This window comes from Centruroides sculpturatus, unplaced genomic scaffold (genome assembly GCF_000671375.1).
Source record: "Centruroides sculpturatus isolate CEXI.00-Female unplaced genomic scaffold, Cexi_2.0 scaffold1622, whole genome shotgun sequence".
NCBI lineage: Eukaryota > Metazoa > Arthropoda > Arachnida > Scorpiones > Buthidae > Centruroides > Centruroides sculpturatus.
The window spans coordinates 12,249-39,395 of NW_019392621.1; the positions used below are offsets into that span (position 1 = coordinate 12,249).

The 27,147-nt window shown below is 35.9% G+C and overlaps 2 protein-coding genes across 2 annotated transcripts; one reads left to right on the plus strand and one right to left on the minus strand.

The window, feature by feature from the left end:
* The first annotated feature begins 5,117 nt into the window (after positions 1-5,117).
* On the plus strand, positions 5,118-18,329 carry LOC111617733 (fringe glycosyltransferase-like). The gene is made up of 10 exons (XM_023359023.1): positions 5,118-5,467; positions 12,404-12,452; positions 12,601-12,643; positions 13,549-13,608; positions 14,486-14,633; positions 15,203-15,288; positions 17,386-17,456; positions 17,577-17,671; positions 17,743-17,825; positions 18,128-18,329. Exons 1-10 carry the CDS (start codon positions 5,168-5,170, stop codon positions 18,180-18,182), a joined length of 990 nt encoding a protein of 329 aa, XP_023214791.1. The 5' UTR covers positions 5,118-5,167; the 3' UTR covers positions 18,183-18,329.
* Positions 18,330-18,615: 286 nt separating this feature from the next.
* LOC111617737 (glutamate-gated chloride channel alpha-like) lies at positions 18,616-22,550 on the minus strand. Its single transcript, XM_023359028.1, has 8 exons — positions 21,412-22,550; positions 21,232-21,305; positions 21,101-21,168; positions 20,793-21,019; positions 20,632-20,714; positions 20,396-20,554; positions 19,795-20,177; positions 18,616-19,165 (listed from the first exon to the last, which is right to left on the minus strand). The coding sequence occupies exons 1-8, from the start codon at positions 21,465-21,467 to the stop codon at positions 18,968-18,970; spliced, it is 1,248 nt and encodes a 415-aa protein (XP_023214796.1). The 5' UTR covers positions 21,468-22,550; the 3' UTR covers positions 18,616-18,967.
* Positions 22,551-27,147: the final 4,597 nt, after the last annotated feature.

Genomic DNA, 27,147 nt, shown 5'->3' on the forward strand with positions numbered 1-27,147 from the left:
ATTTAGGACAGACGTTCGTTGACCTTATCTAGGTGTTTGTTAAACGACAAATATGCTCTATATTTCGAGTGACGTCGATTCGACTAGTCGTAACGTTTTATTTACTGCTCCGTAATATCTTATTTACCTTACATTGTAGGCTACTTGGCCGTAAAAATAAAAAAGAAAATTTATAATAAATAAAAATATAAAATTTTTAAAATAAAATGTGATAATAGATGGCGCCACCAAAATTTTACATGTTGCCGGGAAAGTCGAGCAACTCGTTGCTGGTTTATTTTAATTCGAATTATCATGGCGATGGAACGATTACACTCGACGTTATCGTTCGAAATCTTGATGAAATTTAAAATGAACAATTCCGAATTCTCAGTCTAAACGTAGTTGATAATGCATATCAATATTAAAATATAGTCGACCCCCTATAACACTGTTGATTATTCCGTTTTATATGAATTCCATTTTGTACGAGTCACTTAGATTTTACAAATACGTGTGCCGGGTTGTGAACGGCTTACGTATTTGTAAAATCTAAGTGACTCGTACAAAATGGAATTCATATAAAACGGAATAATCAACAGTGTTATAAGGGGATCGACTGTAATAAAGTAAATTAGAACAACGTTTATTTACCGTGTTATCTTTGTTTACAATGTTAGACATTTACAAGAAAATAAGCACAAGGTAAACTACTAAACATTTAATTAAAACTAAGAATTTCATAAATCTTATCTCAAGTTATTTTCTTTTTATTCAGTATAATAATAAAGTATAAAAACATATTACAAAATACATCCTTACGATTCTAGTACAGTGGTACCTCGGTATACGTCTGCTTTAGAATACGTCCTGTTTGGACGAAACAAATTTTGTTCGGTATACGACTTTTGTTCGGTATACGACTTAAATCAATTTCTAACCAGAGATCGAAGACATTAGATCATGTGAGAAATTGCTTTCGCTTTGGATAACTGAAAAACAGTGTGCTGGCGACAGCGTATAAGAAGCAATTAATTGAGAAAAAGATTAAAAAATGCATGCTGATCTCGTGAAAAATCAAGCAGGAACTAGCCAGGAAAGCGAGGTGTTTAAAGTCAGCCATTTTTTTTTTACATGAGAAGGGATTAATCATTTTTACATTACTTCTTACGGGAAATGTTGGTTTGGTGTACGTCCTATTCGGTATAAGTCCAAACATCAAGAACGGATTAAGGTCGTATACCGAGGTTCCACTGTATTTCGCAATAGAAGGTATTTCTTTGAAAACGATCGTTCTGTAGATGAGACTGATGCCGGCACAGTTTTATTTTCAATAATTATCAATATGATAATGCAAATACACCGTGTTGTCTAGTGCGTTTTTAAGAAGCGATGCTCCTTTGCTAACTTCTTACTCGGAAGACTGCAATATTGTTTATACGTATTTGTAATTCGACAATATCACGACGATGACATCAACTGTCTCCAAGTGTTTCCAAACTGTCTGCTTTGTTACTCCTTTCTGATGATCATCGTAATGTAGGTCAAAATTTTCATTACGTACGGGAAACGAGGGCCTATGTCGTAGTCATTTCTGGAATTTCAATGGGTAGGAAAAAGTCTTTTTAGCCTGGAAACTTTATATCATTAGGGCCTTTAGTGATTCCTATGGGACCCTAACGATGTTAAGTTGCTCATTGTTATGGAAACAAGTAGTCGTAAATTTGTGGATAAGCGAGAAATTACAGTCTATCTCGTTATTACAGCAGGTGATGACTGTAAATATTTTGGTAAGAATTTCTAATGTCCAAATCTAGAAAGTGTATTATTGATAAGAGTTGTAGACTATCAGAATATCAGTGTTCGAGCCGTCAGCTGCTTTGACGAGGAGGCTTTAGAATTTTGAAGATTAAGATGAATTCATTTCGTACTTTTATGAATACGGATTTTAGCCGAACGGCGAGATCGTTGATTTTAACTAGACTAAATAAAACCACAGACGTGGAGAAAAACCCGGAAAACTCCACGTAGCCAACCCGTCCGAGCGAGGAAGAAACCCACGACCGAACTCCCCATTGTTCGGGGAACGAAACCACTTGGCTACTGATGGGCCCATACGTATCATACAATTGAAACGCGCGCCATCTGCCAGCCGCGAATATAAACAGCTACTGCGAGTATCTAAAAATGGCGCCGACGAGGATTGATTTGTTATACTGTAATAATTAAATTTTTAAAGTTTGCTTACAGATAGCCAAACGATGGCCTTAAACTTTACTTATAGTTTTATCACAAATAAAAAAAAAAAACGCCACAAAAGCGAAGAATTTGGGTAAGAAAAATATTTCCAAGTTAGGAATATCGAATACTTTACGCAAGTAAGTAGATCTATTTGGCATTAATATTTAATTCGGATTGTAATACAGCGAATAAATGAAATATATTTTATCCAACCGGAGGTTTCTTCCAATGCCTATCGAAATATTCATTAAGTTATTGCGATTAATCGAGCCCGATGTCGAACGTACCACGCTTTTTGGCCACGTTGACACTTCAAGCGCTCTAATTCCACTATACTGTTTCTAAAACGCCTTCCTATTTTTTTAATTTGTACCGTTCCCGCTTTCCGCCACGGCAAAAGTGATGCCATTTTACCATTCAGTCGTCTCGTTGCCACGTGTGAATGAGTTTTTTTGGCAGAAATTGCAGACAATATGGCAGAATGCGCAGACGTTAAAAATTTTCTGTTGGTCCTTTGCGCGCGTTAAACTTCACAAATTTCTTCGTTTATTTCGAATTAATGAATAAATTGACACAGATAACAGACTTCATCACGTGTTCTGTAGAATTCTTTGCCATATTATGCTAGGGTATATTATGCTTTCGATGGAAAGTTTAATGTGACTGAGACTGATAGTTCTTCCTTGCAGGTAGTCATTTCAAATAATAACAATACGCTATATACAGTTGACTATTTTGACTGGGATCTAAATAAATATTGAAAAACTTGCATTAATTTTGTAAAACACTGCGACTATTACGTAATTCTGTACTGTAGATTATGACGGCATTACCCAAGATGTGTGACGAAATTAGAAGAAAAACGTGTTAGGACAGTTTGTTCTGGCGTCAAATTTGTTTAATTTCTTTATTCTCTGTTCTGTGATAAGGGAAGGTCGGGTAATACCGGATGGCGGCTAGCATCGGACAAGCTTTGTTTCTAGCATTTTCTTCAAGTGTAGAACCTGTGAAGACACCAGCATGTTGGGTGAATAAAGAAAGTTTCACGCCATATTTAGTTATTAGGCTTCAAACAGGATGAACAAAATCGTGCCCTTCACACACAGTCTAACATCCATACATACAGGATAAAAAACCGAATTTTCTGCATATCTCAATACTTCAAAGTGTTCTGAATCCAAATATGTAAAAAATTATCGAATACATATTTATATATTGACTTTTAGCTTTGGAATAAAAAACGTTTCTACGTTCTATCTTTATTAGAACTCTATTTATTGTATCTTTTTGTTTATTTATTTATTTATTCTGTTTTTATAAGACAGACAAAATCGCTTCGTATTCCGCTCCACGAAAATCACTTCAAAAATGTGCGAATTTCGTGCCTGTTTTTATATTTAGCTTACAGAATAATAATAATACTGTAAATAATAATACTGTAATAATAAAATTTAACGTAAATATATTCGATTTTCGGACAACAGATGGCAGCACTAGTACGTTAATGGATTATATTTTAATGAATTGGCAATTTTTTTTTATAATCGAGTAAACTATAACTGTTATTTTATTCATTTAAAATGTCGATTATAAATTTTAATTTTAATTTTTTTTTAAATTAACAATTATTAAGAAAATATCGATATAAACGGAATTCCTAAACTGCAAAGTGTTTACACTCTTTCGGAATGTGTCTCTAAATACCAGTAGACCCCCCCTATAACACTGTAGATAATTCCGTGTTATATGAATTCCATGTTGTACGAGTCACTTAAATTTTAAAAATACGTGAGCCGTTCACAACCCGGCACACGTATTTGTAAAATCTAAGTGACTCGTACAACATGCAATTCATATAACACGGAATTATCTACAGTGTTATAGGGGGTCTTCTACTGTACTATTGTGCACAATTTTGTTACCAGGACCACCTGCCAATACACTTATTGCTTAAATTAAGTTGCCCATTCCCATTAACGTTTACAAAACGGGCACAAACGGGTATACAAATAGATTTCGTCGCCTTTAAAGTCCTTCCCCGCACACTCGGTAATCCGGCACCCCCCTCCGAATGGCCGGATTAGCGAGAGAGCGCTGTACTAATTTTTTTTTCGGTTTTTTTTACGAGTATAATCGATTTTAATGACCTGATATTTTACGTCCCGTCTGTCTGTCTTTCCCTTAATCTAGACATAACGAGACATAAAATCTGCATTAGAATAAACATTATTTTATTCGAGTCGACAAACAGACTAACGAAACAAAGTCTAATGTAACTCGAGGTCTTATCACGTTAGGAACTTGATATCGTTAAGTATTTTTACAAATATTATTAAAAAAAATTAAAGAATAATATGATAACAAGAGATAGATTTTATAAGGAAACTTTTATTATTAATTTGGCTTAATAATTAAGTTTTAAACGGAGACGGCGATTCAATTGTTCTTTAATTAATTTAAGCAGTTTATTTACTAATAAATAGTAAAATACATCACGTAATTAACTACTCGTATTTAAAATTAACCCGTTATTACGTATGATATTCGAAGAATGCGGAGGTCGAATCATTTGGCGGATGCGGATAGACTAGGAGGATGCGGATATAAGCTGGTTTCTTTGGCCACAAACCAGCATTACCGAAGGCGATTTAAAATAACACAGTATAAGAGAAAGGGAGAGAAAAAAAATACCAAGAGAATAAAAACTTTAGCAAGTATTTATAAGGTGGAAATGGAAGAATTCTTTGGTTAGGATGCGACGAGCTGCTACTTGACAGGAAAGTAAGTACGGTAGCACCTGTTGATCACCTTTAGTCCACCAATGGGAGAGAAGAGGGGAGGAGAGAAACCGAACCACCTGCCGTGCCTATTGCGCATGCTCGGTAGCAAAGGAAGTTCGAAGAGAAACGTGGACGACGAGAGAGAGCAGACGGTGCCAGTCGGCAACATGGCGAAGATAGTGAGAAGAACGGCTCCGGCCATTCTAATAGCGTGTTACATGACGTTGTTTGTTGTGTGGCAAGGCCAAAAGGCATGGGTGGACGTCAACCAGACGGAAAAACGTTCGGCTCAACGTCTTCCCAGATCGGTGGCAGACGACAACGAATCGATACTCAAAGAATCCGAAAACGTAACTGGTGGCACATCGCTCGACGATATTTTCATAAGTGTTAAAACTACCAAAAATTTCCACCAGTCCAGGTTGGATGTCATCTTGAGAACGTGGTTCGTCCTGGCCAGAGATCAGGTTAGTCTCAAAGCATCTTTGTGTGGAGGAATGTTCTCTCCTCTCACCTCCACCTAACTTATATAATTTTCCAGATTAGTATTTAAGTAAATATTTATTTCGGAGGGGAGAAGGGATCGTTTATTATCGCCAGGTTATTTTTCCTTTAAAACGTTTTTAAAATAGTAAATCTAGGTTTATTGTTTTTTCGACCGGGCCTTTATTTCCAACGAGGAAGTTCTAACTCGAACGGGGTCGAGTAACTTAAAAAAGAATAAACAATACAATTAATACGGATAATGGAAGATCGTACAACACGATTTTTTCTAAATAGTTCCAACGTTCGTACTTTTTCCTCCTTCCGTACGTTTTCGCCCATTTTTCTTTTTTAAATTACCGAGCTTTAAAAAAAAACAACAACAACAAAAAGAAATTAATGGTGTGAGTAGCAAATTTTCCTTTTTTTTTTTTACCTATACCCTATTTAAGTCACGTGACGAAACGATCCCGTTCTCAGGCCGTTACAGAAAACCACCTGGTAATATGGCAGTTTGGCCCTCGAACTTTAACCTCCGGGGTCACGCGTAATACGATCGGTCCTTCTCACGGTCTCATCTGCCGACCTAACTGTGTAAAGAGGAGAAGAAGAAGAAGAAGAAGAAGAAAAAAAAAGAAATTCTTTTAGGAAATGTCCTCTCGTGTGATTTGTATAGACGAGTTCTGTCGAAAACGTTCTGTAGGAGGTCTATTTCGAATCTCTTAAAGAGTTTTTTTTTAATGCATCAATTGGCGGATGTGGAGCCAAAAAGAAAGATTTCTTAAGAGCATAAATCAATTTGGTGGTTTTGCTCTCCCCTGGTTCCTTTATTGAAACCAGCGTTAGATGGTCTAATCGATCCCACGACCTTTACTGCTATTTCTCACATTACTTGCCGAGCTTGTCATTCTTAGTGCGACCTCCGTTTTATCTGAGAACAACTGAGATAAGGAGGGTAATATTGACAGCAATTAAACCAACATTTTCTAATAATCTAACTTCCAACGTGTTGATAAATGGGAATATTTTCTATTCCCTCCTTAATAATAAAAAAACGTATACGTGATGTTAAAGTCTAATTGATCGATTAGAAAGTTTATCCCATATGTTACGCACATTTCAACCTAAAACGTTACCGAATATAATTGTATTTTTTTTAATAAGTGTTCTAATTTAATACAATTTTACATTCTTATAAAACGTTTTCAAATATAAAATTTTACTTTCTAAATGGATCTAAGAAGTTATCTTCGATGGATCTAAGAAGAAACGAGTAAACAGGATGATAAACACGTTAAAAATACGCTCTTTAAGAAATATTTATCATCCTGTTTAGTTTAAAATGCAATTTAAAATGTAATTAATATAATTTATTAATTATTTTTTTTTTAATTATCGTTTTTATACAGTTTGTATTTCATTCGGGTATGTAGACTATAATTAATTCTTACCACCCCTCCCTTTATTCCTAAACACAGTTATATATTTGATGATAAAGTTGATCAATGTAGAAATATAATTACAATTTTGCATAGATGATAAAAGAAAAAACATGGAGTGGATGATAGGTTACGTATTAAACTGTATTTTTTTAATTGTCATCGGGAGGGTTATATCAGTAACTTAGACGTAAGAGGTCAAACAAGACCGGATTTTGTAATAAGTACCACATAAAAATTAAAATTAAAAAAGAAAGATGATGATATTCTAGTTAAAGGAAGAGTTAAATCAAAATTGGAATAGAAAAGAGTAATTAAAATAAATGATTTTCGTGTGGACGAAGGTCAAGGATTCATCCTACACTAAATTAACTATGGAAATTCGAGAATCGACTGGTAATCTTTTAAGAATAAAGATGAATGTTGACTGATTCAGAGATCATCGTGTTTCCTCCTCCCGTCTTAATTAACTTTGATATACGTTAACACACCATTTCTTTAGTGTAATGTGTTTTAATCATTCGGAATTAAATAATACGAATTGATTTTAAATATAATTACTTGGAGAAAATTGCAACAATTTTAATTAAGATTGTCGAAGGAATCGTATTAAGAAAAAGTATTGATGATATTAATAATAATAATAATAATAATAAATTGGAAGACGAAGAAGATCGTAAATATTGAAATAAATCACTATGTATATAAGGAATTAAAGGAGTCAAACTCGATTCATAAAACTTTATCTATTAGATAATCTGTAGCGTGAAAAAAGAGATTTCTTTGGTTCAGTGGCTGAAGACCTTCAGACGCCAGTTTGAGGTAATGGCATAGCGGTGGTAAAAGACTTTTAATAGCCCAGGGGGGTTAAAAAAAAATATGCCCAGATCACAAAAGACTTCGTAACTACCAGTGTACCGGATGTCAACGAAAACAAGTTATAATTACTTAAACAATGGAACAAAGTGTAATAAGTTGAGCGATGTAATTTGCAGTTTTTGTTCTGTTTCAATTAATAATCGACGGCCAATCTACCAGGAAAAAAAAAAGAATAATATTGGCGTAAAAAATAAACAGAAATGTTTTCGGTGCATAAAACATCTTTGTCTTTTCTGCAGAGGAGGAAGAAAAAGAAAAAAAATGTCTTTTGATATTTTTGTTGGAATTATCGAGGAATGAAAAATAGATGCTTGTTAACACTTTAAGTCAGTCAATCGTGACGTCGCTTTAACAATGGGCCCCTTCCTTTTGACAGAAAAGTTGGTAGTGTAGGTTGGGGGATCCCGCTGTCGAAACTAGAAATGGTCCTTTCTCTAAGAATCGAGGGTGTAACAATAACTTGGAAATTTTGAAAAGAATCGGCCAATTTTCGAAATCCCACGTATTTCTTTATTTATTTCGAATAAATCTCTTATTTATTCTTTTATCTATTTAAATTTTTAAAGCGTAAATTAACGTTTAAAGTAATGATAAATAAATAGCATCGTTTCGAATTATTGGATGACATCGAAGCCACGTGTCAGGTAAAACTAGTGATCGGAGTAACAACCATATGCTTGTGCTATTGCTACTGTATGACAAGTGGTGGGAAGATGTAGAGGCACCTAGTTCCCATGGGGAAAATAGCGCTTTTCCCCCTTCGTCTGTGTATTGCGGGACCAGCTGCGAGTCGCACTCCAGGCAGCAAGCTGAGCCAAAGAATTTATAAATATTCCTTTCTTCCTGTTAACTTTAATACGTCTATTAAGTTCTTAATATACCGTTAAGTCAAAGTTGATTGTAAAATATAAAAAATTCAAAAATCTATATTAAAAATTCGTGAAGTACAGTACAGTACGCTGGACGTTTTTTTTAATAAATAGTACAGTACTTTGGGCTTTTGAAAATGTTACTGTGGCCAAATTGATAAGAATTGAAACGATGCGACCACCAGACGTGGAATTGCCGAGATTGTTAGTAACACAGAAGTGCACGTGTTATCAGAATCCGACAATATGTTCCGCACACTCGGTCACGTGCATTCAGTCCACCCCTAGTTGGTGCACGGGGCATGCACGTGACACGAACTTCACCTGCCCGTAACATTCGCCATCAGACAATAGGGCACATCCGCATGCGCGTTTCCGATTGCCTCGACTCAACTTAGACTCCTTTCTTATAAATTTCCATTGTAACGGACGGGAAATGATTCATCTTAATGACTCATCGTGGGCCAACGTGGTAAATAGTTTTTAATTTGTATAAAATTTAACTTCCATCTCGCCCCGCACTCACTTATTCTCACCGTGTTGAAAAGTTTTGTACCCCAGGTGCGGTGGGGGTTCTGCACCACCCGCTTTGTTTGGCAGCATTGACACAAGACTCCCACGGTAAACACACGAAAAATAATGGAGGACAAACAGATTATTACGGAGATTTTGGGTATTTCGCTTGCACCCGATTTGTCTATCGCGTATTATTAATGTAAACGTGCATATTTTTTGGGGGGGAGGAGGCGGTTTGGAGGAAATTCGCGATATTAATAGCCAATCGCGCAGACAAGGTCAAGTAATCGGCAGGAGAGGAATTTTTATGATCGAGACACCATCTGTTGCTCCGGTTCTGCTCGACTGGAACGGCAAAAATCTCCTCGGGGAAGAAAAGAGAGAGGGAGAAGAACGTTCGGGGGTCGAACCAACGATCGGATTGTTTCCTTCGTGGCGAATAAAAGCCACCTACTACGTTGTTTGTCGCACACCTGGTGATCCGGGCACTCATTCTTCTACGGCGATAGGGGTTAATCTAGTTGAAGACGGGGGAATTTCGAGGTTTTATGCAAATGAAGACGTTGCGAGTTCTCACGATTTCTACCCTTTTATCTAAATGAATCTCTCTAATTATTTTTCGATAGGGTTTGCTTTAGGATAATAAAGATAAGATACATTCGTGCATCTTAAAAATAACCGCCCGAGAGCAAAGTATAATAAATAGACTAATCGGCCGACCGCATCTTCGGGAAAATTGCATTACACCAGAGAAAAAAATGGCATTTTGTGGTCGGTACACTTGTGATTACTTCCTGCAGATGTTTGGGAGTCAGCTAGTCGACTAGACCTGCAATAGGTCGTAGGTCAGTGGCGAACTATCCCGCCCGGGGCGACGTTCTGCCTAACACCTGCCAGGCTACCGTGTGCACGCAACTCCACCCCGTAACCGCCATGATTGAAGTCCTCGCGTCAGAACAATGAAAGGTTTCCTGGTTATCGACTCTTCGTTTCTTCTACATTCGCCACCTGTTGCTCTTATGTTTATACTCCGTAATTAATTTGCCTAAGAATACTCGCGAAATTACACCACAAATTCCTTTCTCCCTCTCCAAAATAAGTGTTGCTATCTCCAAATAATTAACTGCTTTGCCAATGAGAAAATGAAATTCTTTAACATATTTATCTTAAAAGAAGTAGTCCTACTGTCGGGGGGTGGACGACAGAGATATTTTCACTACCCTGCCGCGACACTTCACAAACACTAATTGAAAATAGAATAATTATAAAAATTAGAAATACTGTACATCTCCCTCTTATGCAGTTACGTACAGTACATTTAGTGTCAATATATTTCCCGAAAGTAAAGAATTTAAAGTCGACCCACTCGTAATTTCTTCCATTAACACAGACAATATTCATCGCTTTTTGCTTAACAAAGTCTAGGGTAAACGTTTTAATTTATCGCTGTTATTCTCTTCTCTTTATCCTTAATGGATTAATAACGCTTTTAATGGACTTCTAATGGATCCGGAATAGAATGCTAACGGAACCAAGTCCGAAATTCGATAGTTAATGGTGTCAAAGATAAAGCCGGAGTCGAATACGATTCCGTCCATTTATTTATGAAAATAAACAATAACCGTCGTTAGATCGAGACTTTTGATCATTCTTTTCGAGGTTTATTCCATACAATTTACTCGTTGACCAATCTATTGCGTGGGTCACCCCCTAAGATCAGAAAAACACCCTCATTTCTCCATTCGCGAACGTAGTCGATTAATAAACAAGGCGGGGATGTCCGATGTTTAACAGGTAATTCTTCGGTTCAGAAAATCAAGATTTGAAATTATTTTTTCTTCTTCCTCTCGGAATTTATATATAGTTTTATTTCCGGTGTGTAGAAAACGTGCTCACGTGTCGAGAAGATAAATAAAGTGTAAAATCTAAATCCGTTCCGCTCCCGACTCGTGTTAAAATCCAGTAAATTCGTGCCACTTGCTTGGATTTATGGCCAAAAACTTTGTCGTAAATCCAGTAAATGAGGGTTTATTTTACTCATTTTTTCTTTAAACGAAATAATTATATGTTTATTATATTCTGGTCGGTGTTATTTTCATTTTATAAGGGGTTCTAAAGTCAATTAACCTTGTTTGGTTTCGTAGGAACAAGCGAAACAAAATACAAGTGATAAAGCATTTAGATATGACAAATTTACTCTTTACAGAGGTAAATTGACTTTTGGATTACATTATATAGTAAATAATAAACCCTACGTATCCTTTTCTAGAAGTTTATTAACGTTAAAGCTTTTGGAATGCCCTGTTGGCACGAACATAAAAGAATTTGTATGTAGACCCCTAGGCGTAGTTATAACACTAGAAGTATTTTTGTCTGGAGGTATTTTTAATTCGAAACCGATGCTTTGAAAAGAAAATTTTTTGGAACTTCTCGTAGCAAATTAATTTTATCGATGGATTTGAAAGAGAGGAGAGGAGAGGGGGAGGCAGACAAGCAGGCAGTGAAATGACCAGACTGGCTCGAGCACGATCTTTGCATTCTAGTTAACAATAGGTTCTACGTCTTTATCGAATAAAGACGATGACTCATCTCGAACTCCCGTTTCTTACTAAAAAGGAAGAAGCTATTGTGAATGCTGCGGGCGGCCAGAAAAAGGACCGGTCGATATTGTAAACCGCGAGTTTGGGCCGGTGTGGGAACGACTCTCCCCTATACCGGCTCACGTTACTACACAAAAACCCACACAACTAACACACCACCTACCGTATAAAGAAGAGCCCGGGGGATGGCTCCGAGAAGCGAGTCACGTGAACGACATTCCGCCAAAAGCAACGTTGTTTTTAATGTATCCCTTAGAAGGGGGTCTTCATTCTTCTGACATCGTTAATTTGTGGACTGTAAAGAGGTTTTTTAGTCCGCGGGAGATAAGTTCCGTGCTGGGAACGATTAATGAATGCGCTTTGTCTACCTATTCGTCTGTTTTGACTTTCGAAAACGGATGCCGGAGCCGATAAATTTCCTAAAAACCAATTTGTAAACCGATAGGCACACTTCGTATCGCCTATCGTCGCGGACAATAGCATCATTAAGGAAAACAGATACGGGATGGCCCCGATGACTTTAAGCATTTGGACATCGAATTACGAAACTTACACCGTCCAAAATTTTAAATGTCAAACGTTTTATATTTAGTAATTTATATCTTATTATTTTACAGACGTACTTCTTCACCGATGCCGACGACCCGTTCTATCAAATGAAAACGGGTGAGTTTCGTGTATTTCTATAAATACACTTCATTATATAAAGATGCCGTGAGTGCCCATTGTCTGTAAAGATAACGGCCTTCGGATCTTTTCTATTGTTCTATCGATCATTGGCAGTTCTTCCATTAAATATTTTTCTCGATTGCAGGAGGACGTCTCATTAACACCAATTGTTCTTCCTCACACAATAGGTAAGTCGATCTTTCCGAACCATTGAGTCGTTGACCCTCGGGAAGGGTGGGGTCACCTCTTCGATTCGATCGTAGGACGAAGCGTTCTGTTTAATTTTTGACTTATAACTCGCCTTTAAGCTATTTAATTCGACTACAACCCACGCGCGGAAACAATCGAATAATACCTCCCCCCTTCAGTTTTCGAATACGGTTTGTCCTAAATAAAAATTATAAAAAGGAAATGTCTACCGAACTGTATCTAGTTTATTTTTATCCAATAATTTCGACGTCAGCGATATCTTTAACCCGAAAAAAAATTGTTTATTTAGTGGCGGAGTCGACTAGATACCGTGTTTTACTTAAATCAATTGTCTTGATGGAGCACCCGAGTTACCGACTAGGAGAACATAAATTGCACCCCTTATCTTCGACCACATCTGTACAAAGACGAATGGTGTACTTTAAAAATCGCAGGTGGTCATCGGTACACACTCGATTTCTATATAAGATACAAATGCCAGGGGTGCGCGAGAAAATGCCACGTTAAATAGAATAAGTGGACCAATTTGTTTCCTTTGGTGGTCCTTGATCTAATTTATCCCATTCTCCTGTATTCTATCCATTAAAAGATAAATGAGGAAATGGTTAACAAGACGTCGTTTTCTCTTCATTAATTTGTCCGGTTGGTGACCACTTAACAATATTAAAACAGTTTTTAGGTCATTTACTCTTCCTCCGTATACATCCCGTGTAATTACCAAGATAATTTCACACATATCCACAGTCGTTTACCCCGTAATATTTATTAAATTTATTCATTTATAACACCGTTTTTTAAATATTTTTCTAAGAAGTTGCAACGAGATCTTTTCATTTGCATTCCCATTTATTAATTCTTTTTATTTTTTTTTTTTAATTTGTAGGAAGGCTCTTTGTTGTAAGATGTCCGTGGAATTCGATACTTTCCTCGACAGCGATAAAAAGTAAGTTCTACTTTTTACTAACGGGTCAAGTAAATATTGAACGTCGTATCTGGTCGAGTTTTTACAACACTTTTCTTACGTTATAAACAATAGAAAACTTTATATATAGGTCATTCGGGAGCGACGAATTTACTGAGAAATAGATCGAGGAATTGTTAAAAACAATAAAAGGTGGGATTTGTAATTGTTTATCTCGTTAATCCGTCAACTTTATTATATTCATTTGACTAACTAATTTGAATGGCAGCCGAAACTTTATTAACTTTTATATATTTTTCTTCCCCCCCCCCCACCGAACGAACCACATCTGGCACAATTACAGAAGATCTGTTACACATAAGAACTTGTTTAACCCAAGACATTTGATAAGTTACTCTAGTGATATTTTAAAAGATTAAAGACGTCTCCATGGCTAATTTAACAACCCAAGTGTCTTCTAAAATCAACTAGAAGACCTTCTAAAGTAATCTCCTTTGCTATTTAGAACGACCATCAAATGGCCACTATAGGTTGACGCCTGAAGTCATTTAACTGGTTTACCTTTGGGTGGAGTTGTCAAGACCAACTTCTGATCGGGCGGAGTCTCTCGAATGACCGATTGCTTTTTCTTTTTTTTAAGTTGCTTTCTAAACACTGACGGATGTTATGGCCGAGGTAATTATTGATCCGTTTTCCCCGAATCACGCTATCAGAACTGATATAAAAATTGGAAAAAAATTCACGCACGCAAACTCCTCACCTCGGGCCATTACAAATCTTTCAACTCGGCTGATAAAATGATTAAAGAAACGTTAATTTAAGAAGTAGACAAACGTCGAAGAGGGGGGAGAACGTTTTTTTTTTTTATCTATGGCTTTACAATGTACTTTTTTTCCAGGTGGTTCTGTCATTTTGATGACGATAATTATGTCAACGTACCACGTTTAGTGAAGCTATTAAAAAAATATAATCACCAAGAAGATTGGTATTTGGGGAAACCGAGTATAAGAGCACCCCTAGAAATTCTTAGTAGAGAAAATTTCAAGGTGAGAAAATATTTACAAACGTTTTGATGTATAATATAATACGTCCAGGATGTTTATACGTTAGTTATCGTGCACGTCACAATATATGGAATGTTATCGTGTTACGAAGAAGAAACAAAAGGTTATCGTATAACTCTTTTCGACGTGCAAAATGACTACGTCATTAAAACACACAAGGTGAATTCTGTTTATTGCTACGAGATTCGAGACGACACAAACGATCTTTCGTGCTTAAAATATATATTATTACTTTGTAAATTGCATTACTGGATGACTATATTTACTCTGTGAACCCTATAGACATGGCTTAATGAATGCATTAGTCACCATCACCGAGAATTACTTTCGTTTGTCACAATTTGTCTCCTCCAATGACTGGGGTCATGCTACATACCATCGACTTAATGGTTGTAGAATATAAGGAAGTGTATGTATCCGCTTGGCTTATTAGTCAATCAATTGTTTAACTTGCTTCGGGCGCCGTTTTAACTTTATATATTATTAGAATTTTCTATAAATTTATAAATTTTTGTTAGGATTTGTTTAGTTTTTTCTTTTTTTTTTTACAGAAAAAAGTAGCATTTTGGTTTGCCACGGGAGGTGCCGGATTTTGTTTAAGTAGAGCATTGGCACTTAAAATGATGCCGTTAGCCAGGTGAGTGATTGACAATTTAAATATATTTATAGTTTAGAAATGATCTATTCCGTCGGTCGTACGTGCTTATAACACGTACTAAATTTTTACAGTGTTATAATTATAATAAAAGTACATCCGGTCTTAGTTGTGTGGAGATGACTGACCGGAATCTCACCAAACCTGATAAACCAGTAAATGCTGATCGGTTGCTAAGTATTAATGATTCATTTGGCTGATTTTGCTCCCATCTATGATGCGTAGGCACCACACATATAAAAATTTACATAAGACTCGGAGTGGGAGGACAATTTAATTCGTAACACCGCCGCCAAAGATCGAAATCTTTAGTAAAACCTAGACGAGTCGCATTAATAAAGAATCTCCAACGTTAATCGATGCAGGTGGTTGCCATTCATTTACGCCCTTCCCCCCTTCTAACTTACTATTCATCAAGCTCGTTCGAATGCCGTTTCAATTAAAAGTCTGGTCGCCCTTCAGAATTGACCCGAACCATCGACTGTTTATGACGTCAAACACGGCCACCGACTGTCTTTGTATAGATAACATCGAGCGTACCGGATCTGGTGGACGTTAGTCATTACCACCGGCTCGTTAAAGATTGTCATTTAGAAGAGTCGATTAAAATTATAAGAACGTTAAACTCGTTAAAGATAAACGTCCACTTATTTTTGTATATTCTTGCACTAATTAGAAACCATTTCGGTATTCTGTGGGTGCCGTAACCTCACGTCGAAACCCGCTTCGTGGCCTCTTTTGGCCTCGCGTGATATGTGAAGTAGCTACCAATTCCTTAGCTTTAACCACGATCATTTTCTACTCCTTCCATAGAATACAGCTCTTCGTTACATTCCTCTATCCCATCACACAACGTCGGAGTAGAAAAGTGCAATTACTAAACAATAGTTAACTCGCGTATTAATAAGAATTTCTATAATGGATCAAGTTTTAAATACTAATAACGAGTAAAATCGTTAATAAGCACGACCCCCTTTATCTTCCCATCCCCTCCACCTTTAATCACCAAAATTCAATAGTATCGAACCCACTAATACACGAACCTCCCCGCAAAATTTCAGAAATTTTTAACAAAAAGCACGGGATTTATTAAGCTTCAAATAGGACGAACAAAATCGCCCCCTCTCCCACACACAAACGTCCTTAAATAGAGAAAAAAAATCGCCGAATTTTTATATATTTCTCGACGTTAATCGTTCTGTTCGTTATAAATTAACATAATACATTATTCCTACGATCATTTTCACCCATTATTTAGATTAAAGTAGATAAAATTCGCCTCATTAAGTTCGTATGTTTTATTGTTTCGCTCAATAAAACATAATGAGAAATATAAAGATAACCGATCCACGAGATAGTTATTTAATAAAATTTATGTATTATTATATATATACATAATTAAATATACCATCACGCTATCGAATACAGACTTATCTCTCTACCTAAAGAATTTCGTTATTTGTTAAAATTGTCAACCCCTTTCTTCCTCACGTTAAATCGAGAATAAATTTAGATAACGACATTATAATAAAAACGACAACGTGAAGAACTTTTATAATAGAAGTATGCATAAATCACAATCTAAGTAATAATAAAAGGGGTTTATAGCCGAAACTAATTAACCAACACCTGCGGATCCCCGACTTTTTTCCAAGGAACTTTAATGACTCCGGGCTTTTAAAAAAAAAAAAAAACACACAACTAAGACATAAGATTTCCTCTTGGCACAAGGTATAAAAAAAAAAAAGCCACATAGTAAATTAATGAGATGGCACAGAGCCGTAGGTAGTCGTTAGAGACAGGTGACTCTAATTAATAAATGGGAATGGCAATTAGAAAGTTGAATGCCATTGTAATGTATTCATCCAGAGATATAGTTTGGCGATTACTCGTAACGCGTATCAAATGCCAACTCCACCCTACTTTGATCCGATATTATCTCTATGTTTTAGGTCCTAAGGCGATCCGAAAACACTTCGATTTTGATGAATTACAATTGATGAGAGAAAATTATATCCTTTCTTATTTTAATTCTACTTAGAAAAATCATTGTTTTTTTTTTTTTTCTTCTCCTTACAGCGGTGGGAAATTCATAAGCATCGGTGAAAAAATACGTCTTCCAGATGATGTTACTATGGGATATATTATAGGTGAATATAATATCTTAAGTTATATAATATCATCGTTTACTCCCCGATGATAGACGTAACGACTTTAATATTTTCGAGATTGGAGACGTGTGTTGATAGTTTCTGTGTTTATTTTAATAGAACATCTACTAAATAAGAAGCTCACTGTTGTAGAACAGTTCCATTCCCATTTAGAACCTATGAAATTTCTAAAACCAGAAAACTATAACGATCAAGTAAGTGTTTTTTTTTTCTTCTCGTCTTTTATTCTTTATTATACTAAATGATATTTTATATTTATTCCTAGATAACCTTCAGTTATTCTAGATACGGTAGAGACATGAACGTACTTTCTATTGACGGTTTCGATCCCAGAATCGATCCGACTAGGTAAGTTACCCATTGTTTAAGTAAGAGTAAACGAATAGAAGCTACCGAAAACCATTTTTATAGGTACTATATAATGGAATAGGGGACAGGTGATGGGACTTATCAGTTCAAATGGACAGAAATATCTCGTGTCTTTTTTTTTTTTTTTTTCGCTCCCCGTTCGCCTCACTTTAGGGGCGAACAGGATTGATTGCATGTTAATAGAAGGTAGCGGTGGTCAAGGTTATGAGTACCACGTGACTAAATTACAGTGTGGCAATCGGAGGGGGATTTATTATTCATTTTTTTTTCTCCCCCCGCAGGTTTCTCTCCCTTCATTGTCATCTCTTTCCGAATTTCAACTTCTGTCCGAGGTGAATGTTTAATTGTACAATTAAAGGAGATAAAATGTTAGTTGTGACGTCACGACGACGTCGAAATTGAGTGAACGAAATCAAAGAGAGAATACTGTGACGTGGAAGAGGCAAGAAAATTTCAAAAAATACAATCAAATTTTTTTTTTTTTACTTTNACTTTTTCTGTCTTCTTAATTCTATCCCTTTTTTTCTATTAGTGTTAAGTTAGTGTTTAAGGTTAGTTTTAAGGTTTTGGGATATATATATATATATATTTGTTGTTAAATAATTTCTATACATATTGTTGTTTTTTTTTAAGAAAATAAGTGAATTTTTTTTCCCTAAAATAAAGTTTGTTGGGAATATTATTTTTTTCGTGAGAATTCATTTTATATTTTAGAATATTTTTTGTCTCTAAACGTGGCGGATTATTTAATTAACGTTTAAAAAAATAAACCACATAATTAAGTACCGAAATTTCGGTGTAATTCGTAGCTTCTCAACCGTTTACACTTAAACCGATTCATTTAAGCCATTCCGGCGTTCGCGATCTACCGGTTGATTTTATAAACACTAATGCCATCTAGCGATAAAAATACAAACTTTTTATTTATTTATTTTTCATACATAATAAAAATATTCGTATTAAGCAAGATAATAGAAACTGCAAATACAGAGAGATCCGATAAATAATTATTATACATTATCATAAATAAAAAGGTATATACAATGTGTCGATACGTTTATTTAATGAATAACAATAGCGTAGAGTGCGTAAGAAGACTACAGAACTGGACACGTGACTGGTTAACCGCTCGAGGAACGTCCGTGTGCCGAAAGGTAATAAGGCCAATAAAATATATTAAACAATAGAAAAGTGATAGGAAATAGAATTCTAGAAATTCGATCCAAAGACTGGGTTTTAGCTTCTCCCTTTTGCCACTGTTTGGTTTTCTGTTGTGACGTGGTACACTTGGTTTCGTTGACCAGTGGTGCCGTCGGTGCCTAAAGCCAAGAAGAGCGCAACGTATTATTATTATTTATTCGCATCAGTAGTCGAAATAATTGCCACGTTATTATCTACCAACTTTAATATTACAGGTAATAACCTCGTTCGATTCAATCGTGTTTTTATAATGTTTTATTCGTGTCGTAATTAATACCAACTTTTCTCTTACCTACGATAATTATAGAAAATTTCAACAGTGATTAAGAAATATCCTCTTTTCTTCATTAATACCCCTTAAAATAGCTCGATTTATTATATAAATTAATGTAATTGTCTTTCGAAGTATGCAAATCTTGCGAGTAGACCCCCCCTATAACACTGTTGATAATTGCGTGTTATATGAATTCCATGTTGTACGAGTCACTTAGATTTTACAAATACGTGAACCGTTCACATCCCGGCACGCGTATTTCTAAAATCTAAGTGACTCGTACAACATGGAATTCATATAACACGCAATTATCAACAGTGTTATAGGGGGTCTATTGTAAAGAATACAGTGAAACCTGCTAATGCGACCACCTGTATAAGACGATCACTTTCAACTGGATCGTTGGCATTAGTAGTTTTCACTGTACTTTTGTTCCGTAAAGAGAAATTTATAGAGTTATTAGGATTAACTTACCACGTTATCGCACGATTTAGTCAACCACATTTGGATTCTTCCGAAGAATTCCGAAGATGGAAAATGGTTTTCGGCCAGGTAATAACAGAAACCGTATTCGACAATTGTGAAGAACACCATATTGACGCAGACGAAGAGCCAAACGTCTAAAGCGTTAACGTAAGCGACGGGTGGAAGATTACTTCTCGACTGTACTATTTGAGTAGATAAAGTTAATAGTGACGTAACGCCTAGAGTCACTCGAGCTGGAACGTCACCCACTCTCAACCAAAACGATAACCAAGACAGAGCAACCACGAGAGAACTCGGAATGTAGGTGTTGACTATGTGGGAAGTCAGGTGTCTCGAAAATGTAAAATTTGCGATCAGTGAAGTGTAATTACCTGAGGAAGATTTCCCTCTGAGAATCGTTCGAGAGGAGTAAATTATTGGGGTGGTTGCGGCCGAAGTTTTCATCTTTAAAACGTGAACGTCGAACGTCGAGCGCCGCGCTCGACGTTCGACGTTCACGTTTNGCCGCTTACGAGATAGCGGCGCTCGACGTTCGACGTTCACGTTTTAAAGATGAAAACTTCGGCCGCAACAGGTAAACAGATAATACCTGTGCTCCAGATGGAGTTCGTCTTTCCCGTGCTAACGTTAATCAAATCGAACTGCGGAAGCATGGTAGGAGATAACATTTCAATAGAGATCATACCGTTTTTGGGGCATTCTTTTTCTTCCGACCAATGAAGTTCCGCTAAATAATTCGGATGAGCAACTAATAAAAGTAACTAATTTTAATAAATAATAATAATAATAATAATAATCGACGATAATCCAATCGACAAATCTTACATAATCCAATCTTAAAGGAACACACTTGAACGTCCATCGGGTAGTATCGAAGATTCATCGGGCAGCTCAATCGAACTACGTACCTGCGTGTATAGAAACTTTGCGTGTACAAGGCTAGTATATATTTCTAAGTACTGTAATTAAATTGTACAAATACGTACCTAGCGGATCGGTAAAGGGTACCATCGCGATATATCTTTACGTTTATGTTGGGAACGGAAATTCGAAACAACTCTCCCCACTTGCTGTTCTCGAAATAGATGTCGGGGGTCCACAATCTGTCGGCCATCTCTTCCGGAAATATAACGGGTCTATTTTCTTTTAGACACTCCGAGTTAAGTCTGTAATCTTTCCACACGTCGTCGAAGTACATGTGTATGTTGTAATCCTAAATGTTAGAAGAACGTAAGCTCCTGTAAACCCCCTTTCAAACACTACTAAATATTTTATAGAACAGAACAAAACTTACCATAGTTTCTTCGTTTAAATCATAAATATCGAAAATTTGAATACCGACGTATACGGGAACCGGAGATTCTGTAAAATGTTAATACGTGTTTAATTAAAATATTATATAAATATATCACGTGTGATAATTACTTTTAGTGGCGGGTGCCTCTGATTTTCTATAATCCAAAGGAACGATTAGCTTGAATGGATCCGTTCCGTCGCATCTGAAACGAATCAATTCTATTTATTTATTACACTGTTTACCATTAATACAGTTAATAAATTAAAATTGGTAATTTAATTTAATTTTAGAGGGGGGAAAATACTTACGGAATTGCAACCACGCTAACAAAGGGGTAGAAAAGTAAAACGACGACGACCAACATCCTTCTACAATTGAACACAAACAAAATACAATTAATGAAAGTTTAAGTAAGGTTTCTCGTGGTGACGTTACCGTTCCCTGGCTTTCTTCAATCGTAATTTTACTGATTCGTATTCAGTAATATGCTTTCTGTCAAAAATTTCTGAAATTTTGCGAGGGAGTTTGTGTATTAGAGAGTTCGATGCTATTGAATTTTGGTGATTAAATGTCGTGGGGGTGGGGAGATGAAGAGGATGGGTGTATCTCCAGTAGGATCTGACATAATAACGATTTTACAAAGGTTTCTTCAAATTTTCTCCACGAAAGTGAGTGTATAGTACATACACGAGAAATTATTAACGCGGATTTAGGATCATCACTTACAACTCTATAAAGCTACGGAGCTATAAATGTAGGGCCTCCACGTATATAAAACGAGTTTATGTTTTCTATACAGAGCGAGGCATCCTTTAATGATAAGATAGGTTAATAAATGAGAGACGAAAGATAACTTATCTGATTTGAAGTAACAATTAGTGTTTTTAAATCACGAACGGACTGTGTTAGGAGCAATGTCCTTCGTTCTTTCACTTACTTGGCTTATCTTCGACGGCTTCTACTTTTCTTCAACACCAATTGTTAATTTTCACACAATGAAGCACTCTAATTGACATGGCGGATCTTTCTAGTTTTTTTCTCTTTTGTTTTTCTATGTGCATCCATTCGTAACCACACTAACGATACGGCGCTAAATGGCTAAATTTAAATGCTACACTCACCCGTCAAAGCCTCTACAAATACGCAAATACAGTAGACCCTCGATTTAACGTATTTCAATTATAAATGTAAAAAATCTTTGTTTTATTCGCAGAAAGAACACTACTTAAAGACGACCAGCGAATATAAATCATTATAGTAATAACAATACATCCTGTAAGTTGGGAGTTCGTTATTTAACGGCATCAGAAGACATCACTTTCACAGTTAGTTCGTTAAATAGAGGGCTTACCCCATCTCTAATCATTCTATTACGAGATCTCATGAGGGAATGTTTGAGTTTTAAAATACAGAATTGTAGTTGTGGTTACGCCGTAACCGCGACACAATCGATTGAATAATACCGGGGTACAAAACTGATCTTTCACACTATTGTTTGCATTGTTACTATTATTTATTGTTAAAGTTTTGGCCAACGATCGGTTTTTGATCACGTGGGAGATTTTGTTTTTCTTCTTCACCTCCTTAATTCTAAGACAGTGATGGTGATCCTTAGAATTTCTATATTTAATCATTAAAAAATTACTCATATAACAGAATAATACACCAAGGAAAAAACAAGTATTAATTGTCGTGTTAAAGTGAGAATTTGTTGGGGAAATATATTTAAATTATAATAATTACACGTTAATAATCGATGAATTTTCTCTGCAATTTTTATCTATTTAAATCACGCGTGTGCTTTGTTTACTATTTGCCAAACACGACAGAGAATACAATTAACGATTATTAATGTCATTTTAATTATTTAACGTCCGGAATGGAAAAAGAAGTTTCGTAATATTTCGGGCTTAAAAACAGAAGACGGAATTGTATTTTTCTTCAGTGACGTCATAGGCGAGGGACTATGGTATGGCGTGCGAATTGCAGGTGCATTTTGCTGCTAAGGTGAAGTTATCTTATATAATTTGTATATTGGCATCTTCTACGGGTTACGAGGAACGGGCTTTCACATGGAAAAAGTGGCTAAGAGTGTCCATAAAGGTAAGAATGAGATATTTGTTATTTTTTTGGGGTGATCCGATGCGTCGATACGAATTTATGTAAGTCTGGTGTTAACGAATGGCAAAATTACGGAATAATTAATTAGATTTTGACAAAATTTCTACGGGAAATCCGGTAATTGAGGTAGAAAACATCGATACAGCACTTGTAGATTTAGAGTCTGATATCTCTGTACTCGAAAAGGATAAGAAAAATGGTTAGACTAGCTTAAAGTGAAGGGTATAGTCTGTAGTCTACACCAGTGTTTTTCGACCTTCTTGAATACGCGACCGCTTTGCAAGTTAAAAACTTCTGGCGACCCCCCAGGGCCATATTAAAACTATATCAATGATTTTAAAAACTACGTATTAAATTTTCTTTCTGTTGAGACCTAAATATCGATCGAAAAACCAATTATACTGTAAAATAAACAGGTACAGCCTTCTCACTGAAATGGTAGTTTTTTTTTCATTGTAGTGTAGGACCTACAAACACTTGTCTTTTTACCCGCGACCCCCCGTGTAAGGCTTTGCGACCCTCCCCCTGGGGGTCGCGACCCACAGGTTGAAAAACACTGGTGTAGACGATTATTCAAAACAATGTCAGTAGTGAATTTGAGGACAAGTTTATAATATAGCTGGTGTATAGAATAAATCTAACACACAACACAACAGCCTTAGAAGTCTATAATACTATAGAGGGTTTGAAAAACAGCACTCCAGACATCAGTTTCTTAAATATTGAAAGAAATATACCGATGTATGCCTACGATCTAGCGATAACTTATTCTCATACGAACGTTATAATACTATAGATAAGGTATCGCTGTTGGGAATCGCATCTCTATACGCCGTTAATAAACTTCGGATGGCACAAAATCGTTACACGCGTTCAATTTATAATTTAAACTTTATGGAATGGGTATCTTGAAAAAGAATGTAAAAAAGGGGAAAAAACTTTAAACCACAGTGATGTTTGTCCTCAATTAACTTTTAGACTTGAGGTAGAATGTAATTTTCTTTCTCAGTTCGCGCCCTGTTTTTGTTTTACTTATTCTTTTTTGTTGGTTTTGTTGATTTTAATTTAAGATGCTTGTAAAAGGCCAACCTGGCCACAGTGTCTTTTTGAGAAATAAAATAATACAGAGTTCTGGAATTTAATTTATTCGGCAGAGATGTTTTGTTTGGTTGAAACACGGTATGATAATGATTGTGTCGTAACGATAGAAGTTTACTATCTGGGACCATCGCTTTTCCGGAATCTCGAGCGCAGACGCGATTAAAAATGGTGGTAGGCGGCGCCGGTGACATTGTGTGTTCGTATGCAAATAAGTTATCTTACAGCGTAAATGTGTACGTGTGAAAAAATATGCAAATTAGTTTCGTGCGGGTGGCTTATCATTCGCACGAAACTAACCCTTCCGGGATCGCGTGACTTTCCCACCGCATTTTGGTCACGTGGCGTCTCACAGAACCCATTTTTTTTTTTTTTTTTTCTAAAATTGTAAAATTATTGGCTTCGCTTCAAAAATTATTATTACACTATATCGACACAAATGCTTTGTTTGCGTCGAATTTAATGTAATTTGATACGAAAAACGCAAAAAATAAACATATCAAATTTTAACTCGATGTAATTTATCTCCTGTTTCACCGATCGCCATCCGGTTTGTTTGTAAATGGGGAAGAAATATTACACTTTCGAGCGAAGTGAGTAGAAATTTCGCACCACTGCGAGAAAATTTGTCAACAAACCCCGTGTTACCCCCTACCGCGAAAGTCAATAAACGTTAATTGTTTCATGACTACTTCAAACACTTCTTTCTGAGTTGTAAATCGACTAATTGACAAAGTTTTTACTTCATTTTACTCGTAAGAATGTTTTTTTCAATATTTAACAGATAGTTTTCTTACATCTTCATATATTAATTTTATTTTTAATTTTTAATGTGACATAGTCGCGTGTTAGGCTGAAGTCGATCACCTGGACCTAAAAATGGACATGGCTCAAAATATTATAAAAACCATCAAAATTCTTTGCTGCTAGTTTAGATATAAAGGTTTTCTGTGCAAGAAATGAAGCAATCAAAAAAATAAAGGGTGGACCATCAAAAATTCGGCAATATACGACACGATGTCGAATGAGTAAATTCGTTTATATATAACTAAAAATATTCTCGAAATTTCATTTAAAAAAAAGCATTTGAGACAATACCTAAATGAAATTGTTAGGCAAGAAACAAAAATTGTACAATTAGCGCAATTTGTATTAGAGTAATTAATTTTGAAAATTTTTGTCGTTGTAATTTCTCGCGGGTCACAACGCGATTTCTCGCAAAGTATAATGAGACTTCGCTAAGTGTAATAATAAATTGCTATATCTCGCTTCAAAATCGGGCTAAAATCGATCTTTTTCTTGAAATAATAAAAAAAAAAAGTTATTGGGAGAAAAGAATTGATAGCGAAAAAGATAATCGCGATTATCGCGAGCGTGTTTTCTTACGCCGAATTTTTCCTACCCGAAAGATCGCGCAGAGACAACTTGAATTTTTTTGAAAAATTTCGGGGAAAATGCCGCTGAAAAAAACTGCCACCAGGCGTCTGACAGACACCTCGCGATCCTCGAACTGCTAATTTGCATATTTTCGAGTGTGTGAGTCGTTAAATTCTCTGTTGAATTTATTTATTTTTTTTGTTTCGATAATGGAATTTAAGAATTGGACCACTGTGGATTTCGTTCGTTATTTATCTGATTTTTGTGTTAAATATAATGGCGAGTGTAAAAATTGCTTCAGAAGTGATGCAAATTGTGTTAGTTTTCGGTGTCGGAAATGTAACATTAATTAAAATGCCCCCCTCATAAGCGGACATTTTAAAGGAAAATGTGGCAATTTATCCCGGTCGAGTATTCTTTCCCTTATATCGCATTTAATTAATGTGTATTGGCTGTTCGTGTATGTACTGTAAGGCAGTTCTTTCACTGTAAAAGAACTGCCGTTGATTGGGCAAATTACATTAGACACGTAATAATGGTTTCGTCGAGTAATTTAAGTAATACGAAAATTGGAGGACCGGGAAAGACCGTAGAGATAGATGAGACTGTGGTTTGCAAAAGGAAATACGAGAAAGGTACGAAATGGGTTGTAGGTGGTATTTGTAGGGAGGACAAGAAACGTTAATGATCTATCAGAGGACAGCCTTTAGATGAATATATGACTACAGTGTTGTTGTTTTATGTGCAGATTTTAATGCTAGAACGAAACAACTGGAGCACGTTTGTCTATTTACATAAATGAAATGTTTGTTTGTTCATTAAACGCTTCTAGGCCGTTCGATCAATTGCTACGAAACTTGGCAGTTACGTTTACATACTTTTAACTTAAATAATGCGCTACATTTCACACCAAAATATCTATTAAATTTATGTAAATCAATTCGTCTCTATTTACATTAGATTCTATGAATAACACGTAGTGCCGTCTATTGGCAGAAAATTTAACAAAATAATAAACTGAATATAATTATACTAGCGGATGAACCCGGCGTTGCTCGGGCTAAAATTAACGGTAACAAAGATTAAAATTATTAGATTATAGTTTTGGGTTAGGGCATAAGTCTATCCAGGATTCCCCGGGCGGATCGCTCACGCGTAGTGTTGCCGTAACCAAATAAAAGTAATTCTAGCCAGCGATTATTTATTGTGACATGGTCGCAATTTTCTCACTTCTCTTACTAGTGATCCAGCCCATCCTCTCTTCCGGGAGGAGGTCAACGACTATTATTGGTCAAATTACTTCGACCCCCTTCCACAACAGTCATTTCTTCTTATGGAATCCACGGGTATGATGGCATTCGAGTAAGAAAATGATTTAACACGAGGTTACCGGACAACACACAATATGTTTTAAGCGGTTTTCGAGGGTGCCGAGTTTAAATATTTGG